This window comes from Agelaius phoeniceus, chromosome 29, assembly GCF_051311805.1.
Source record: "Agelaius phoeniceus isolate bAgePho1 chromosome 29, bAgePho1.hap1, whole genome shotgun sequence".
NCBI classification, from domain to species: domain Eukaryota; kingdom Metazoa; phylum Chordata; class Aves; order Passeriformes; family Icteridae; genus Agelaius; species Agelaius phoeniceus.
The window spans coordinates 5,308,504-5,328,211 of NC_135293.1; the positions used below are offsets into that span (position 1 = coordinate 5,308,504).

A 19,708-nucleotide genomic window follows, 5' to 3' on the forward strand; every position below is an offset into this window, starting at 1 on the left:
ATGAGCTTTGTTTATTCACAGTTAGAGAGCTCCCAGAAGGAGTTGCTTCCATTTAAAACATGGTATAATTTTGTGGAAGAAATTCTAGATGGACGGCTAGGAAGACAAGCATGTAGGAAGGGTAACAAACTGGAGTGCACAGTACTGCATCCTTCACTGTGCTTCCCTGCAGGCCAGTGCACTGCCGATTCCAACACTTCCCACTGTTCTGTTTGTGTATCAGGGAGCAGATTTAAAACATTCAGAGCATGCAACTCTGATTTTAAGACAGACAGATGGAAGCTCTATTGAAAAATCAGTGAGAGGAAAAGAAGTAATTAATGCTTTTTTTTTTTTTTCTCCTTCTCCTTTACCTTGGGAAAAAAATGCTCTCCACCACGTAGAAGTCCTGCATCAGGACATCTCTCTCTGGCTTGGAGCTCAGATTTCCCACAGTATATCCAATCCCCAGCTGGATGGCCCCCTTCAGAGTGGATGAGGTGGTCTGGCAAAAGGAAAAGAGCAGTCAGTGAGCATTTCACAGCAGATAATCACAATAACATCCCCTGCATTACCACACAGTCATGTCTGTGACTTTTGTGGGGTCATCTCAGGCACCACATGCTACTAACCAAGTTTTACCCAGCTGCTGAAGAGATCAATTAGGGCTTCAGATTTGCTATTTGCAGGACTGTGCTGTCCAAGAGTGCTGCATAAAAATCTCAACCAGATTAATAACTACTGGGCCAGAACTTCTCTCAGCCTGTCACCCACTTGGGTGCCATCCCCCACTCCCCAGACCCAAACCTTTTTGTAGGTGGTTTCCCCAGAAGCATCCACACTTCGATGACCAATCCTCTTTCCTTGGCCTGGCTGTCCTGGCAGTGAGGGGCCCTGCAAGGAGAGCACAGGGACAGTCAGGGCACAGGCTGAGCTGCCACCAAGCACATACAGGGCAGCACAGCCACACTCCCACACTGTACTGCACACAGGGCTCATGGTGAACACCCTGCAGAGTGCCAACAGGTGAAAGTGAAGCTCTTTGAATTATACCTCCACCCCTGAAGATGAGTTAGAATAGCAACACTCCACCTGACACCCCCACTGCTCACTGCAGAGCCCTCAGCGAAGGCGCCGAGCTCGGAAAAGATCCAGCTGCCAAGATTGCCCTGGTGCTTGACTGCAGTTCCCATTGATTTAAAACAGTGATGTATTAAATCAAACAGCCACAGAGACTTATTCTTAAAATCCCACGCCCTCAGGTGTCACACTGACACCTCGGGTTTTGCTGGAGAGATCAGAGCCAGCTGATGGGGACAGCCCAGCCCCACTCACACTGAGATAATCCATTTAAGCAAGATCTCATCTGTTTACAATTCCAAGGCTGAGCCCACACAGGCTGAGCCACAGGAATGTCTCTTCCACAAGTTTTGAAGTTTACAGAAATGCTATAGACTGCCAGCACTTCAGGGTGACAACAAACCTGCTCCTGTCCCCTTCTCCTCTCCTACCTCTGAGTCTGCCTAGGCCTTTCTTTGCCAACCCAGAAGGTAGCAGGCTGTGGCTGCTCTTTAGCAGCCTGGTGTAACCATGTGTTGGAAGTTCCCTGCAGCTCCTTTTGCAGCCCTAGGGACTCTACTCTACCACCAGTCACCACTGCACCCACACCCAAGCTCTCTGCCAGCTGACACCCCCATGGATCCTGGAGCCCACCAGACAGCCAGAAATGCTGGTTAGAGACCAGCACCATTTTGGGGTTTGCTACATTGCAGAACAGCTCTGGATGTTCCTTTGAACAACATGCAGAGAGATCCAAGGTCACTTCCCAAGTGACACTGTTCCATCCTTGTCCCTCTTGAGTGCTGCACAGACCCAGCTCCAAACCAACTGCTCCAGCAGACAATGGATAATTTTGCTCAGACTAAGAAGTTCTTTGTACTTTAGCTTTTGATCAAGAGCTTGCAGTTATTTCTGGTCAATCTGCTAGTACTTCTCATACTAAGGGGCAGTCTGAGCTCTCCTTCAAAAATCCTATTTCCTACCCTATTTTATTGGCAGGGCCAGCCTTGCTTCTGAGCACTCCTCCTCCAGCAGCTGTGAGCAGCAACACAGCTCAGCCTCTCCTTCTACCAACCCCCTGGATCTTACTCCATGCAAGCCCCAGCTGTGCTGTCCTGCCTTGCCAACGGCTCCCCATCATCCTCCCAACGTGATGAGCAGACACAGGCAGGGGAAGGCACTGCCATCCTAGGAACTGCAGTGACAAAAGTCTCTTCCAGTCTCCTGCTCTGCCTGTGGTTGTTTCCAGGACAAGAAAAGTGGCCCTATTTGTGCATTGAATGATGCAACACAGCAGCTGAGCTTCTCACTACACATATTCCTGTGCAGGTACAAAAGAATCAAGTGTCACATTCCAGGCAATTTTCTGGGAAGATTTTGCTGTTCGTGTATACAAATGCTCATCATCACAGGTGAAGAATGGGATGGGGATATAAAAAAAAATTGATCAAACAAAAATCATTTGAACATGATGCCCTAAACCATGAGTGTGGGTTTCAGGGAACAGCTTTCAGCACAGAGCCTCCTACTAGATTCCCTGCTGCCAACTGTGAAGAGTTTTGCTCCAGAAGGTAACAGTGACTCAGAACCTGTGACCTGGAATATCTACAAGAGAAGATGAGTCCCTGGAGATGTTCCCCTGTTTTAGGGCTTCACAAATCACAGCCTCCCCAACTCACTCCCAGTGGGTAAGTGTGGGAATAAGAAAAATAGAAACTTCCACAGACATGGAAAGGTTTGATTTGCAGCCTTGGGAGAAGCTGGGATTGATGTAAAAATACAATACACAGACATTAAGCAGAAAAAACATGAACTTATGTTTCTATAGCTGTAAGTAAGAATATGCCTTAAGTAAGTGAGAAACTACTGGATAAGATAGTGAAGGGTTTATAATGTAGGGGTGTGTTTGTATAGAGTAAGCTAAGAGTTTAGAAGTTATAATAGAAGCATATGTGCATATGTCTGATAACAGCCCATTGGATAAAAGTATCCACAGTGCAGCAGAAGTAGGTAAAGGTGATAGCTTAGAAAAGCAAAAATAAACCCTGTGGCAACTGTCTATTGGTTTAAAAAGTTATATATTGTCTTGTAACAAAGAACTTGTGACTACTTTGAGCTATGGCCGACTGCTTGCTCCTCTAAAATCTCACGGCCTCTGAGATTGATGTTCATCTGAGCAATAAATTGTTCTTAGCCAGAAAATAGTCCCATCCCTTCATTAAAAGCAGTGACAATGACAGGTGAGACCCACCACAGAGGCCTGGGAATGCCCAATGCATGCACCCCCCAATTCCCACCTCCAGGTGCTGGTGTGGGAGAGGTGCCCTCAGTCACTGATGCAGAGGCATCATGGATCACACAGCCAAAACTGGCCACATGATGGGCACAGTCCCTCCACATCCCTTCTGTGGCTGCAGTGATGCAATGAAGGGACCCCAGAGACCTGCCACTGATTTTATTTCTCCAAAATAACAGATACAGATTTTGTAGTAATCTTCTAAATATTTTGAAATGCAGTTTTGCTCAGAAAAGACAGGAAGACAGGCAGAAGAGTTTCCTAGAGTTCTGTGTTCTCATTTCTCAACACAGGACTGTCAAACCCAGCTTTACAAATCTCACCTCAGTGATGGCTGTCTTCTTTGGGCCCAGACCTGCAGACAAAAGGGAAGAGCATCAGGAGAAGTAGGGACATCAATAAAAACCCCCAACCCAACCACCAAAACTCTCAGAAAAAAGCTTTGTCTTTTCAAGTACACCAGCCAGCCTTTAGAGCAGCTGGTTTTACTCAGTTTTCAGCTTCACCAGTTCAGGAATCTGATGGTACAGGAGTCACCCGAACAATTTCATATTCAGAAGCACAAAAATGCACATTTTTCCCAGCAACAGCATTTCCTAGAGGCTTCAGCAGAGAGGTCTGCTGAATCTCTGCTGCCCCATTAAGCAATGGGTCCACACTACACTGAAGAGTTGGATCCACAGAAACCCAGAGAGACACTCCTGAAGCTGTTTTCCAGCCACTCAGAAGGCACTTGACAAACTATATTGATAATTGAATATATTTATAGAATCCTATGTCCAAATATATCACACAAATGAATGCATCATTTATCTTTATCGCTGCCTCAGGAGAAGCCACTGCTGCTCCATTACAGCCAACAGTGGAAATCAGGGTTTTGCCTTAAGCTTTTAGGTATAAAATCAGAGCTGGAAACACAGGCCCAAACCCTCTGACATGAGGCCATCTCCCACTTCCTAGCCTGAGTTTGTTTTTCTGAGTTTTTCTGAGCCCAAGTTTGCAAAAAGCTCCTTAATTTCAGACAGCAGAGAGCACAGGCTCCTGTGCAGAACGTGGGAATGTGAGATCCAGCCCAGCTGGCTCCTGAGAGCGACCATGAAGGATCAGGAGCTGCTGGAGAGGGGCTCCCCACACGACCCCAGCAGCCCCCAGCACCTCTGTGTGCACAGAGCAGTCCTCATGGGAGAATCTCCTGCACAGAACACAAACTCAAGGGACAGCTTTGAGGCCTTACTTCCACGTATGAGTCTGCCACTCCCTGCTCCTGTCCTACAGTGTTCCTACAAGCACAGATCCTTAGCAATCCATAATCCTTCAGAAAGGGCTTAAATTTGCAAAAGACCATTGAGTGCAGTTTTGAGTTCATCTACATTCAGATTAGGGGGTGGTCTTCTCTGGGAGGGACTGGATGTCCTCTGTCCCTCCTGGCTGGAGAGCAGGAAAAGCCCAAGAGCCCCCAACTTCTGCTGCTTCAGCATCTCCCCCTTTTGGTGAAGGAAGAACTTTGAGGGTTTACCCATGGTACCTGTTCAACCCCCTCAAAGAGAAGCAGAGATGCTGCTCCAGGGCTTGTTTCAGAAGGAGCCTGAGCAAGAACCTGGGCATCAGAACCTGATGGGGCTCCAGGAGAGCTGGAAAGAGACTTTGGACAAGGGCCTGGAGGGACAGAACAAGGGGAAATGGCTTCCTACTGCTAGAGGGCAGGTTAGATGGGATATTGCAAAGAAATTCTCCCCTGTGAGGATGGTGAGGCCCTGGCACAGGGTGCCCAGCACAGCTGTGGCTGCCCCTGGATCCCTGGCAGTGCCCAAGGCCAGGCTGGACAGGACTTGGAGCACCCTGGTCTATAGGAAGGTTTCCTTGCCCATGGCAGGGGGTAGAACAAGATGAGCTGTAAGGTCCCTTCCAACCCAAAACATTCCAAGATTCCACGATAATGGGATGACAACATCAGGGAAGTGTGTGACTCAGTCACATTTTGGAAAATATTTCAGACTCCGGAAAGCAAATAAACAACAAACCCAACAAAAAACCCTTGGTGATCACAGGGGAGATGAAGCTGCTCTGACTCAGAAGTGCTGCAGGTGTCTCACCATCCTGATCTCCACAAACTGGGCAGTCCCTCACGTGAAACAGGTCCTGTCAGGTGGCATTTGGAGCTGTCTGCAGAGCACCCCTGGGGCTGCAGCCTGGCCTGGGGGCAGAGCCAGGGTGGCACGGGAAGAGTCACTTCTTATTATTCTCTTTTAAACAGTGCCCAACTCCTGCCTCAGGAACAGCCGCTGAAATGCCACTCCCTGTGCTGCACTGCAAAGGGGCAGAGAGGAGAGAGCAGAGTGGGACCCCAAAGGGTGCAGAGCAGCTCCCCTTGGGCACACACTGAGGCTGGGCCCTCAGTGAGGGGTGTCACTGACACAGGTGGGTGACACACACCACAAGGGACATGAACCCTGTCACTCCTCCAGCTCAGACTGCAGCACCACATGGCTCAGGACCACCGCGAGCTCAAACTGTGCTGAAAAATTCCTTCTTTGGCCTAAGCCAACACAATTTTGTGATCATTGAACAAAACACCCTGCAATGGCCCAGAGAGAGGGAAATACAGCTCTGAGTGAGCATTTGGCTAATGAACTTCCAGGGCACAAGCTGAAGCAGCACTTCCAGACCATGGGGGAATCCAAAGGAGCTAATGCTGCTCCAGATTGAGCACTGGAAATCACTGGAAACACAGCACAGCTGAGAGCCCTGGGCCAGGGGAACGTGCTCTCCCTGCACGGCTGCCACTGCTCTTCTGCTGCACTAAGCTCGTTTCTGCACTTTGTCACAATTCCAGAACAGGAGATTATCTTTAAATTTGTGATAATTACCACAAGCCACTTTCATTCCCAGCTTTTAAGTGTCTGCTGCTGTACACATACCAAATGTGGAATCAACACCAACCATCCACACAAAGGAAAGGTATTGGAGGCAAGAAACCACAGATTTCAGGGACAAAAGATGCCTGACGTGGGCAAGAGCAACCCCAGCAAAACTTCCCTCTGCCCCCACCACTAATAAAAATTAATCAGCTTTATAAAATCAACTTGTCTAGTCAGAAAATGTAAAAATCATCCCCTGGCTCCTCTGTGTACGGCACATGGCTGTGCTCAGCTCAAACAAGCTGACAGATGGTCTGGCAAAATCTGATTTAACTCCAGCTCCAGGGGTTATTGAGCCACGAGGCAGCGCTGGGGTTTGCGGGAGCGCTGCTGCGGGAAGTTTCGACACTTAATGAGCTAATTGAAATAATTCTGATCCGATTTGGGGTGGCTTACCAGACCATGCTCAGAAATGGGATGAGAGGCTCTTGGAGGGAAACCCTGAGATGAAACCCCAACTTTCTGCCCAGCCTCCAGCTTGTGCCTGGGCTCTGCCAGGCACTTCATGCACGCTTGACCTGCTGCCTTCAGTTCTGTTCTCATCTGTGCAGGGCTTCGAGTGACCCTGTCCCAGTGCTTGAGCTTCTGTGCAGCCTCTGAAATAAACACTTCAGCTGTGGCATTCAGCAATTCCCATCTCAGACTTAACTTGTGTTTTTTCCATATTCACAGTCACATTGGACATCTCCACCACTAAGCTGACGCCCTGCAGGACAGGCAGGAATTTCCTCCTGGAAAGCCTCTGCACAGGAAAGAGCTCAAGTTTCAGCTCTACCAGCCAGAGGAGCAAAACTTCCACAAGGTAAGGGTGGGCAGGCCCTGGCACAGGGTGCCCAGAGCAGCTGTGGCTGCCCCTGAATCCCTGGAAGTGTTCCAGTCCAGGCTGGATGAGGCTTGGAGCAAACTGGGATAGTGGAAGGTGTCCCTGTCACTCCCTCCAAAGCAGCTGAGACAGGTTGACTTGCCAAAACCCTTCATCATCAAAACAGACATTAGAGGCTTCTGTCCACTGGAAAGGAATTCCTTAAAAGGTTTACAAAAATCCAGCAGAAGCCTAATTTAAGATCACAGAATATCCTGAATATCCTAGTGGGATCCTAGAATATCCTGAGTGGGAAGGCACCCACAAGGACCATCCCAGCCCTTGTCCCTGCACAGCCACCCCAAGAACCCCACCCTGAGCACCCCTGGGAGCTCCTGGAGCTCTGGCAGCCTTGGCACCATTCCCTGGGGAGCCTGGGCAGTGCCCACATGATCTAATAACGAAGTTTTCTTTATATACACAGACATATATTTATAAATTTTAAGTGTTAGATGCTTTATGATGCCCTAGAGAAGTCAAAACAAATCTGAATAACCAGTGGACTCCTTTCTCTGATCAGAACTGCTGCTGCAGCTTTACTAAAAGCTTCTCTTTAAGGGTTTATAAGGACATACAATGTGACTGGAACTAAAAATATGTGAAAATGGAAATGCTACATAAGCTTCTTGGCTGGAGGCTGCAACAGCATGACTCTCCCAGAAATCCAGCACACCAGAGACCTGCAGTTTGCCACTTGCACTCAGCCTGGTCTGGTAGAAGGTGTCCCAAAGGAGTGTGCCTATCTCATTTTTCACTTTCTCCATTGAGAACAAGACAATGTGACAGAGCTGAGCAGCCCATTTGGACAATGAGGGGATGTGGAGACTGTGACCAGGACATGATTCCCTGTTCCATCTGACCCCTAATATAGACTTGCTCAGTCAATGCCTTACAGGCAAAGGCAGGAACAAGAATGCCAAGACAGGAGCTGTGGAAGTTAAAGTCCCTACACATGTATTGCTATATATACAGGCAGAAAGGATGGAAATTAAACATATCCATCAAAAGAGACCACTATTACTACCTGCAAGAGACTGCTGGTAAAAACAAATTAAAATTAAGGGAGACTGGGGGAAGGTGATTCAGCAAATCATGAAATGGTGTGGGTTGGAAGGTACCTTAAAGTTCATCTCATTCCACCCCTTGCTGTGGGCAGGGACACCTTCCACTAGACCAGGGTGCTCTGAGCCCCCTCCTTGGACACTTCCAGCAATGGGGCAGCCACAGCTGCTCTGGGCACCTTGTGCCAGGGTCTCAGCACCCTCACAGGGAATAATTTCTTTGCAATATCCCATCCATCCCTGCCCTCTGACAGGGCATTCCCCCTTGTTCTGTCCCTCCAGGCCCTTGTCCAGAGTCCCTCTCCAGCTCTCTTGTAAGCCAGAAAACACTCCTGAGCTGGGAAGCAGCCCCTGAGCCAGAGCAGCAGCCAGCTGGGCTTCCCAAGCAGCCAGCAGAAGCATCAGGCTGTGTCTCAAGGCACAGGCAAAAGCAATCCCTGAATTTTTTCTCACATGCCACATGTGTGGCTCCAGCTCCCAGCACATGGAGCAGCAGCACAGGGCAGTCCTGGGAGGGGAGGGGACACCACATGGGCAGGAGCTGGCTGAGCCACCCTCCAGAGAAGGCAGCTGAGTACAACCTGCCCTTCCTAGGCATCTACTTCTGATCATTAAATATATTTTCTTCCCATAATTCAACACAATTTTATTCAGATGAGAATCATCAAGTAAGGCACAAAATTAAATTAAAATGTTGGGGTTTTTTTCCCCTTATATTTGCCATCTCTTGGTATAAGGAGCTGTAGCTGTTCAGCACCCTGGGTGTGGATCACTGCTCCTGCCATCTGAGAGCTTGGAGAAATAAGACAGAAATAAAGCAACCTGAGATAAATTCTGCTTGTTATGTAGAACCTACATAAAGCTTTACCATCTAAATGTATCTATTTTTCCCTGCAGCATGGCCAGACTGACTGACTTTTGGGATCATTCACACAAAACTGGTGCTGGTCAAACCCAGCTGACCCTCTCTACTGCCTGGTTCACCCCACTACTCATCCCAGTGCTCAGGCAAGGCTGGCTCCATCCCTATGGGCAAGCATACAGGGGGAGGAGAGGCCCGGCTCTGATGCACCTGCAGCACAGGTAGCTCAACATTCCTGAGGACACTTCAGCCAGCATCCACAGTCCAGCAGCTCTTTGCAGCAGAAATGCTGGCAGCATGGGCAGTATCCAAACTGGGCTACCAGGAGTAGCCAGAGATAAATAATCCTGTTTAATCCCACCTCAACCACCCTGACCTCCTCCCTGTCCTCTGCTCCTTCTTGTCACCCACGTGGGCTCTGTGCCTTGTTTGAAGCACACAGGAGCCACCTTCACATAAAACAACATTTGCACACCAGGATCTGCTGCCCCAGCTCCGTCTGCTGCACCCTTCCCATGGCCTTTGTCTTGTTTTCCTCAGCAGAAACGCTGGGGATGGGAACAGCAAGGCTTGTACAAATAAATGGCTTGTACAAAGGAAGGGAAAGAGCTTAATGTGCAGGCTAGGCCTCGGGGCACTGCTGTGCTACCTGCTGAGAGCAGTGACACGGCTGACCCCTCCTTTCCACCCCGGGCATGGACATGCTCCTCCATTAAGTGGAGACAGACAGGCACAGGGAGCCCCAGCCACCCCCTCAGGTTTCTGACCCCCAGACTCCAGAAGCTGCTCCCCTGCTAGCTCCTAGGGATCAGCACTGAACCTGCATTTTACAGCCCAGCTCCACTGATCAAAGCAAACTTCCAGCTTATGGAGCATCAGCACTGCCAGGCACTGCCACAAAAGGATGTTCTGCAGTAAAGGCATCTACCATCCTGGTTTATTTTTGGGTTTATGCAGAAACTCTTTCTGCCTCAAAAATAAATCCGTTTATCCCAGCTCAAGAGGCAGGGCAGAAGCTGAAGACGCAAGCCGGGAGTTAACACGTCCCTTCCTCATCGTCAGCTGCAGGTGCCAGCACATCCGGGGTGCAGCATCCCGGGTGCAGCCCTCCTCGGGGAGCTGAGCCAGGACATCACCACGCTGGAACATTTCCTTAACAACTCCCTGGAAAAGCACTTACAGCACCAAAGCCCAATTACAGTGAGGAACAAGCAGGACAAGACCAGGGAAATGAAATTCAAAAAGAACTGATTTGTTTTCTTGTTTTGGATCAGCTGCATGTAGAAAAAGGACAATTTTGGAGTGCTGAGCCCAAAGCGTGTGACACAGTAACAAAAAGCACAACAAAAATCTCATCAAAAGCAGCACACAATAGCTGCCACCCAGCAGCGGAACAGGCTGCAGCCGCTCGCCTCAGTAATTATGCAATCCAGTGGGATGTTCGGGCAAACATCTGCTCCATGGGAAAGGTGCAGCCTTATCTGAACACCGTGTTCCTGCTCCCTTCCACACGCTGGCCACAGGAGGATTGTGCAGGGAGGAACACAGGCTCCCAGCACGTCCCCCCGGGGCACTGGGGGCAGGCAGGGGAGGCTCCCAAGGTCAGACACCCAGCAGCAGCCTGGGAATGCCGGCCTCTTCCATCCTTCTGGCTTTGCTGTTTATTACAACCTGCAAGCCCAATCTGCCTACCAGAACTCACAACAAGGCTGGAGCAGGATTAGAGACAGCAAACATGGAGCAGGAAGTGTCACCTCTGCAGGACAGAGCCAGTTCTGTGCCTGTGATGACACTCAGGCACAGAGGTGCCGCACTCAAACCACGACGCCAATTTAGAGCAGGGCCATAAAAGGCTGAAGGACTTTGAAGCCACATTCCTCACAATCATCGAGAAGTGCCAGAGCAACATTCAGCTGCCCTTACCTTTGTTCAAGGGAAGGATAAGCTTCAAATCCCCTACTAGCAGGTTACAACCCACTGACTCTGCTCACTCCAGCATGTCCTGCCCGCCCAGAGCTGTGGTTTGGCAGCAAGAGAGGACACAGAACCTCCTGCGGCCTTTCTAGCTGTGTTGCAAAACCACTGGGGACCTGAATGTAGCACATGACCCCAGGCAGCCCCTGGGACTCTATTCTGTGTGTTCAGATGGAGTTTCCAGCTGCCACAAGGTCCCCGAGAGCCACTTCCCAAACCCAGGTCAGAGAAGCACAAGGCAGTGAAGGAATTCACTTCCCTCCTTCATCTTCCAAGCATCCCCCCTGCCTGCAGACTCCTGCTGAGAAGCAGGCTGCAGGACCTTTAACATGTCCTACCAATGTGCAGGGAAGGAGGCTCACCTCCATCCTCCAATATGCTGCTCTCCCAATGCCACTAATAAAGGGGGAGAAGCTTGACCTGACTAATCTGAGGTTACACCCTGCCTGCTACAGCCAGAACAGTTGTTCTGTCCCAAATACCCAGGGTTTCCATCGTGGCACAGCTCAGGGCTTTGGCTGCTTGGGGCTTAGTGTCAGCCCATAGCACCTCCCAGCCAGGTAGGGATTAGTGCTGCTGGAGCCTTGGCACCAGCCAGGCTCCTTTTGGAACTCTCTGGCTCTGTGAGGACACCTCAAGGCAGGTGCCAGGCAAAGGACAGGGAACTGATAGCTGGAAAAAGGATATATTCACTGTGCTCAATCCCAAAATTACTTATGCTGATAAATAGTGCAGAATATTGTTATTGAGAGGACAAACCCCCTTTAACTAGAGCAGGAGGATGCCTTTGAACATCAGCTTGGCTCCCTTTCCAATATTCCTTCTCTGGGTATCTTGCAGAGGATCTAAGCCTGTCTGGGGGAGCACTGGCAATGCAAAGGAATCATTCCAGCTGCCTGCAGGAGCAGCAGCACAGCAGACACCATGAGAGTTGGACTGCAGGCTGCACGAGACAGTGACAAACTATCCCCCTGACTTTATCTCTCTGCCCTGGCTCCCTCCAGGAGGGCTTGGCCAGATAATTCATAACTTACACTATTTTAAAGTGTCTTTCTCAAATGAGCCTGAGCCCGTTGCTCACTCACCAGCAGGAATTATTCTAATCTAATTTAGCTTGAGAATACAAGACTGCAACCCACAAAAGATATCCACCATTTTCTGACATTCTAAAAAAACATGTTGAAGTCCAGCCACTTCAGTCAAAGAAGGTAAGGAAATCTATTTAAGGTTTCCCAATAATCACCTACCACAGCACCAGGACACAGATGTCACCACAGTCAGCACAGCTTTAAATCTGTGGGATGCCAGTATCCCAAGCAACAGCAGCCCCCAAAGGGAAAACCGCTGTTCTGACTGCAGGCCACCCTTCACAAGACATCCCAAAGGTGCACCTGGATTTTTACCTAGTGGGGCATTTCCTGATTTACTCTGTAGCCAAAGCTGCTCGGCTAAATCCTGTAAGATTTAATTCCACTCTGGCTAACATCACCTGACAGAGATTTTCTGAGGGTGCTCAAGCACTGGAGACTTGAAAGGGGATTTCAGAGCAAGGTTACGTGCAACATGCATCACTGGAGATAAAGTCCTTGTACCCAGCCTGATGGGAGCAGCCAACAAACTCCTTCACCAAACACTTCCAGGCTGCCACAAGTCCTGCTGACAACACTGCAATGTTGAGCTTTGCATCCCAATGCTGAGGACAAGGCCTGGGTGGGAAAGGAGGCAGGGACATCTCTAACTTCTACCTGTTTCAAAACCAGATGTCCAGGCAAAAGCATTAGGTTGCATTTCCAGTTTTTAGAGTGTGAGTTTATGATACAGCCCTCAAAGAGCACATCCTCTGCACTACTCAGACATGGTTTTCAAGTTGACCAGGTACCAATGAAAACACACAGTTAAGAAAACACACTTAAAAAAGCAGAGCAGTGACACATCCAGTCAAGGTTTGACTCGATAATCTTGCAGGTCTTTTGCAACCTTAATAGTTCCATGATTCTGTGACCTACTTCTAAATAAACCTGAGTTTTTGCTGATGTAAAAAGGAGAAACACCCAAGCTCTCCAGGCTGCAGATACAGCTCATCTGAGCTGGTTTCTTGGCCTCATTCAAAACTCAACTCTTCCAACTCTACTCCTTCCCATCAGCATGTCCTGTGCTTGCCTGGCAGCACCTCACCACCCTGGCTGCCTGTGCCTCTCCTGCACCACCCATCCAGATCCCAGAGCACAACAAAGTGAGGGCTGGCCAGCTCTTTAGGAGCAAACTCTGCTTAATCCATTCCAGCTACTGCAAATTCTTTCCTCCAGGTAGATCCAGATGGATCCTGGGCTGCATCAAAAGAATTGTGACCAGCAGGTTGAGGAAGGGGATTCTGCTCCTCCACCCCACTCGTGTGAGGTCCCACCTGCAGAGCTGCCTCCAGGTCTGGGGTCCAACATCAACAAGATATGAACCTGCTGGAGCAAGTCCAGAGGACCTGGAGCAAGAGCAGGAGGTCCTCTGCTCTGAAGCTGAGGGTGTTCACCTGGACAAGGCTCCAGGGAGAGCTCAGAGCCCCTTGCAGGGCCTAAAGGTGCTTCAAGAGAGCCAGAGAGGAACTTTGGACAAGGGCTTAGAAGGACAGGACAAGGGGGAATGGCTTCCCACTGCCAGAGGGCAGGGTTAGATGGGATATTGGGAAGAAATTTTTGGCTGTGAGGGTGGTAAGGCCCTGGCACAGGATGTCCTCAGGAGCTGTGGCTGTCCAGCCCTGGTAATGCTCAAGCTCAGGTTGGATGGGGCTTGGAGCAACCTGGTCTAGTGGAAGGTGTCCCTGTCCATGGCAGGCAATGGAACAAGATGAGCATTAAGGTCCCTTCCAACCCAAACTATTCTGTGATTCCATGATCCCTCCCCTCCCTGGACATGCCAACACCTTCTCTCTTCCCCAGACTGAGGGGGCTGGTAGCCAGGAGAGATTCTGAGCCTCCAGTGTCCACCCCAGCTGGGGCTCTGTGAGCCAACATTCCCCAGAGCTCTGGACGGACAGGTCACTGTGCTGTCACACTCAGGAATGACCTCCAGGGCAACAGCTACTGACACAGGGTGTGAGGAGTTGGAGTTAAGAATAAATTCACATTTCTGCTCATTACCATGTTCTTTTCTCACCAGCCTAGCTAAGGCCTTCTGCTCTCTGTGACTCAAGTGTTTGGGTCAGGTGCTCCTGCTCTGCTCTCACAAAGGCACCTGAACAGATGGAAGAAAACAAACCACAGCAGAACAAGCTCCAAAGATGGAGTGTGCTGCCAAAAATTGTAACTCAAAGTTTCAGCAAGTCTCTCCTCTCCCTGGGATCCTGGCTGTAGCATAGTAGCCAGTGACTCAGCTAGGAGCTGAAAAGGAGATACCTAAAAAAAATGACATTTCAAAAAATACTTCTAGAGCTCTTGCTAGGAAATTCAAACAGGTGAGACACACAAAGAGGGCATAAAGACACAGCCTGCTGCCCATGCTGGGCTACAGGGATGTCTCAGTTGCATTGAGACCAGGGACAGCCTCCTGCAGTGCAGGAAGCCAGAGCTGAAGGACAGGCTGGCTCTGGCACACACCTGCAGCCTGCTCAAAGCTGGGGCAGAAAAGGAGCTTCTTCTGGAGGACCTGCACTTCAGAGGCTCAGCCAGGAATTTATTACTTCTATTTAACCAAGTGCAGCAATGCCCATTTATTTATTCATTTGGGAACCAGATCTCCAGATTCTGCACAGGTACATACCCAAACAAAGATGCAAAAGAAGAAAGAGCAAAATCCAAAAGAGCACTGAGGCTCCCAAGGTGCTGCTCAGGCAGAACTGAGGCTGTTGCTGAGCTTGTTCTCCTAAACTCCTGCAGGCCCCAAGGTGCTGAGGACCCTGCAGATTGCTGGCACTGTTTTCCCCAAGGCTGAGCACACACTTGTACCCAGCACAGCCACAAAACCCTCAGGGAGCAGCACCAGCTTGGGCTGAGCTTGCAGAGGCCACAGGATGTGCCTCACCTTGGTATTCCTGCATTTGCCCAGGACAGGGGTGGGGTCAAGGTCTCTCTGAAATGATGTGGTTGTGTCTGACAGATGAAAGACAAGAAGCTACCTTGGAGTTGAACCCCAGCCAGCTGGGTCAGCTCTCTTCCCAGCTTTCCAGAGCCTCCAGATCTTGTGCTGTGGGTTTCAGGGCAGCTCTTCTCCAGTGAGGAGGAGGAAAGGCATGCCTTAAACAGAGAGAACTACAACTAAAGAATATTGACTGACTACAACTAAGAATATTCCTGTCCCACACAGGGTTGGCAAGACCCCTCTGCCCAGGTGGGATGTGCAGGTGGGGTGAACACAACCTTAACCAGGGAGGCAGAAAGCAAGTTTGGGCATCAAGCTTGAATTCCCAAGACAATGACTTTGCAAAAACACAAGTGACCACCTCAGGAAGAGCCTAGGCTGGCTGGCTACACAGCTCATAAATGTGCACTGAAATCACTTTGTAAGCTCCAGATGAAACTGGGAACAACTTCTGGTCTCCGAGGTTCTCAAACAGAGCCCTGAACAACTTGTGCCCTTCTCAGGGCTTTACTCAGCACCTGCCCAACACAAGGAAAAACTTGGGATGCCATATGAATCATAGAATCACTAAGGCTGGAAAAGACCTCCTACATCATCAGGCCCAACCTCTACTGAAGCTCATCATGCCCACTAAACCATACAGCCAAGTGCCATTTCTACTTGTTTTTTGAACACTTCCAGGGATATCATCACCACCATTGTTCTGGGTAGCCCGTCAAGGCCTGACCACTCTTTCAGTGAGGAAATTTTCCCAGTGTCCAACCTGAACCACCCCTAGGCCGTTTCCTCTCCTCCTGTCCCTGTTCCCTGGGAGCAGAGCCTGGCCCCTCCTGTCAGGAAGTTGTGCAGAGCCACAAGGTTCCTCCCGAGCCTCCTTTTCTCCAGGCTGAGCCCCTCCAGCTCCCCCAGTTGCTCCTGGTGCTCCAGCCCCTTCCCCAGCTCTGTTCCCTTCTCTGGACATACTCCAGCCTCTCAATGTCCTTCTTGTTGTGAGGGGCCCAAAAGTGACCCCAGGATTCGAGCAGGGCCTCAGCAGTGCCCAGCACAGGGGGGCAGTCACTGCTCTGGTCCTGCTGGCCACACAACTCAAGCCAGCAGCATGGAGTGAACTTCAGCTTAGCATTTCTGAACTACAGAAGAACCTCATGAATTCTTTAACACTGTTTGCTAAGATTTCAATAAAACAAGAAATAAATTTGCTCCCCTGAACCAGAACCCTACAAGTTTGGATCAAACAAACACACACTACCACTGACCTGCAAAAGAGAGGGGGAACAGCACAATCTGCTCCTCTGTTTGGAGATAAACACAAGCCACAGCCAGGCACACTGACATCAAATATTCTCTCTGAAAAGCATCTCCAGGAGGACAACCCAGCTGTGTGCTCAGGCTTCTCCTCCCAGCCACCAGCTGTCTGGTTGATGGTGGTGGTTGTGGACAGGCAGGAACAGAGAGAGGTGTGGGGTGTCACTGGCCAACACTTACACAGCAGCTCTCAGTGGGGAATAAAGGATTCTGCAGGCTGACATGGGCAGTCTGATGGCTTAAGGTCTACATTTCCTGGCTCCCAATCCAGTAGCCTCCTTCCAAACCAGATGGCTTCAGCCCCCAGCTCTGTCCCACCAAGGCCCAGGTTGAGCTGCTTTCCCAAAGCAGGTCTGAGCTCCTTTCCCACAGCAGGGCAGGCTCAGAGCAGCAGGGGGAAGGTGCCCGTGGGAACAGGAGAAGGCAGCTGTGATGAAACAGAACCATCCTGCAGCTACCACAGCCCCTTTCAAGGATGGGCCTGACCAAGATCTACGGTTTTGGATGGGCTTCAGTCTTGGCTTCCTCTTCACCAAAATGGGTGCATTGGTTTTGCCTGCACGTAAAGGCGAGTCATAAGGCAAAGGAGGTTTGGAGACTGCTTTCCTGTCAAGTCAAAAGCAGGAGCTCTAATAGAAAACATGAAGTACTGGCAGCACTTGCTACTTCTGCCTGCAACACACTCCTTTTTCCTTTAGATGAGCAGCTGCCATTCAGACACATCCCTACCTCCCACAGGCCTTGAATTAAGTCGTTTTTCACCCCACCTCACCCTTACAGATTAAGTTTTTAACCCACTTCACAGCAAAACTCAGCATTTAAATTTAATTTCTTCAGCTGCTGTAAAAACCCACCTTGTTTCTCGGGGTCACAGTTTGCTCTTCATGCTGGGCACTTCTAGCCTCCTTTCACTCCCAGTTTTCAGCTCAGAAAAGATTAAAAATAAATCCAATCTTTGTGTTTTAAAATCTGGGAGTTCAGGGAGCCACAGTATGTCTCTGAGATTGTTATAAACCTTAAATCTCATCCCCTGTGGAAGTGCATTGCCATCCCATCCATGCAAAACCAGAGCCTGCACATATTAAATCAAGTTCCTCCCAAATTGCCGCGTTTCTCATTTTCTTTAATAAGCATTTTCTGGCATTATCAGTCCAGAAGCCACTTACTCAAAAGAGTGTCCCAGATAGTTAATCCACCAGTGACTCCTGCCCAATACTGAAATGAAAACAAACATCCAACCCTCTGAGACTACAGAGGAGAAAGAACTGTCAGCAGTTCTCTACCATCAAAATTAATTTAAGCCTGAAGAGATGCTGGGTTGAGAAGAAGTATCTTGGAATTAAAAAAATCCATATGTATATCAATCACCTTGAGTTCTGGGGGCACTTTGGTCACCACAAGATCAGAAGGACCAAAAGCTGTTGGAGAGTGGCCAAAGGAGGGACACGGAGCTGGGGAAGGGCTGAGGAGCAGCTGAGGGCACTTGGCTCGTTCAGCTGGAGCCCAGGAGACTGAGGGGAGGCTCCTGGGGGCTGCAGCTCCTGCCCAGGGCAGGCACAGGGGCAGGGGCTGAGCTCTGCTCTGGGACAGGGACAGGAGCCCAGCAAGGGCTGGAGCTGGGCCAGGCCTTGGCATGGAGCTCAGGGCAAGGTTCTGCCCCCCGAGGCTGCTGGGCACTGCCCAGGCTCCCCAGGGAATGGTGCCAAGGCTGCCACAGCTCCAGGAGCTCCCAGGGCTGCTCAGGGTGGGGTTCTTGGGGTGGCTGTGCAGGGACAGGGGCTGGGATCAATGATCCCTGTGGGTCCCTTCCAGCTCAGGATATTCCAGGATTCTGTGAAAAGCTACAAAATGCAACACAATATCCACCTCCTGAAAAACTTCATTGTCTTTTAATGTAAATCAGAATTACAGGGGGAAAAAACATTCCATTAAGCAAAGGCAATTGTTAATCTTGCAGATTTCAGCTCTAATCACTGAACAAACAGTCCTCACCAACCACAAAAATCACCCCATAACATGTGCCATTTCAACTCCCAAATAATCCCCACCTGTTAGGCAAGAGTGAAACCCAAGGCCTTGTTTCTGAATTCCACCTCAGCAAGTGTCTGTAACTGAGCATGTCATTAACAGTGACAAGCACAGCTTTGAGACTTCATTTTCTGCTCTCTCTATTCCAGCTTTGAAGTCAGGGACTATTTTACATCTCTACAGTTTGCATTTCTGCCAGCAAATGCTCTGCATTTTGTACACTGCCCCCGTCAACACAGCCAGCCAGATGGAGAGAGCGGCACCCAACACGTACAGAGAGGAGGAAAACTGTCACTTTGCAGATGACAGCCAGTTAAAAGTGACATTTAAAGAGAAGACAAATGGTTTCAGGTATTACATCTGCCCTCTGGGCTGCATGTGGGACTGAGCACACCACCCCTTCATCCTGGCACAGGGATGCAGAACCAGCTACACTGACAGAAACTGCGGAATCAAGAACGCACAGAGACAACCAAGTTCCACATCAGCATCCAAGTGGAGTGACTGTGACTGCTGAAGTGCCATCAGCACATTCAGGGAAGGAGCACTCAGCCAGAGGAGGATTTTAGCCAGCTCCCTCCCCTTGAAAAATGCAATAATGGACAATTTTATACTGAAAAATCCACAAAATCTGGTCCATCAGATGTGCAGAGAAACTGCAGGAAGAAAAACGACTGCAACATCTTTGTCCTCAGCTCCTGCATCCTGCTCAAAGCAGAGGTTTTGGCAATATTTCCTTGTGTCTTGGCCCAGGTCACAGAATGTGCCAAACACGACAAGGCAGCAGAAAGATGGGCAGATCTTCCCTGGTATTTTAGAGCAGCAGACTTTTAACAAAGTCACTTTTGCCTTGCAGAGAACTCTTCCCTCTCCCCCCATTTCCCCCCATGGAAAATGCCATCAGTGTCACAAAGCCAGGGTGAGCTCCAGTTCGCAGCCCTGCACTGGGATGAGAGCTGCACATCCTAAGGACCCAGCCAGAGGCCATGGCAGGCTCCAGCTCATCACCTTCACTTTACTTTGTACTATGCACACGTGTGTTTCTAGGCCTTATGTCAAGCCTGAAGCTTTTTCTTAAATCCCTCAGTTTTTCAGGACCTCAAGTAAAATCAATAGACACCAGAGGTAACTGACTTAAGCTGGGCTGTCCCCTCTGTGGGATCCACTGTGGAAAAAGTGGTAACAAAACCAAGCAGGCTTCCAAGGGCAGAAACCAGCCATGTCCCACCTCAGCTGTTGTGACTGCCAAAATTTTATCAAGTGTGTTGGACAAAGCAGGACACAGCACTGCTGGTG

At 49.7% G+C, this 19,708-nt stretch overlaps 1 protein-coding gene across 6 annotated transcripts in view; it reads right to left on the reverse strand.

Annotated features, from left to right (window-relative positions):
- The window catches only part of PIP5K1C (phosphatidylinositol-4-phosphate 5-kinase type 1 gamma), a 52,964-nt gene that overhangs the window by 23,649 nt on the left and 9,607 nt on the right, over nucleotides 1–19,708 (reverse strand). For all 6 annotated transcript variants that reach the window (XM_077191415.1, XM_077191414.1, XM_054650063.2 and 3 more), the window contains exons 2-4: nucleotides 3,658–3,689; nucleotides 787–873; nucleotides 354–484 (exon numbers count right to left, since the gene is read on the reverse strand). In XM_077191415.1, coding sequence (XP_077047530.1) covers nucleotides 354–484; nucleotides 787–873; nucleotides 3,658–3,689 — 250 coding nt within the window. The remainder of the gene's footprint in view (nucleotides 1–353; nucleotides 485–786; nucleotides 874–3,657; nucleotides 3,690–19,708) is intronic.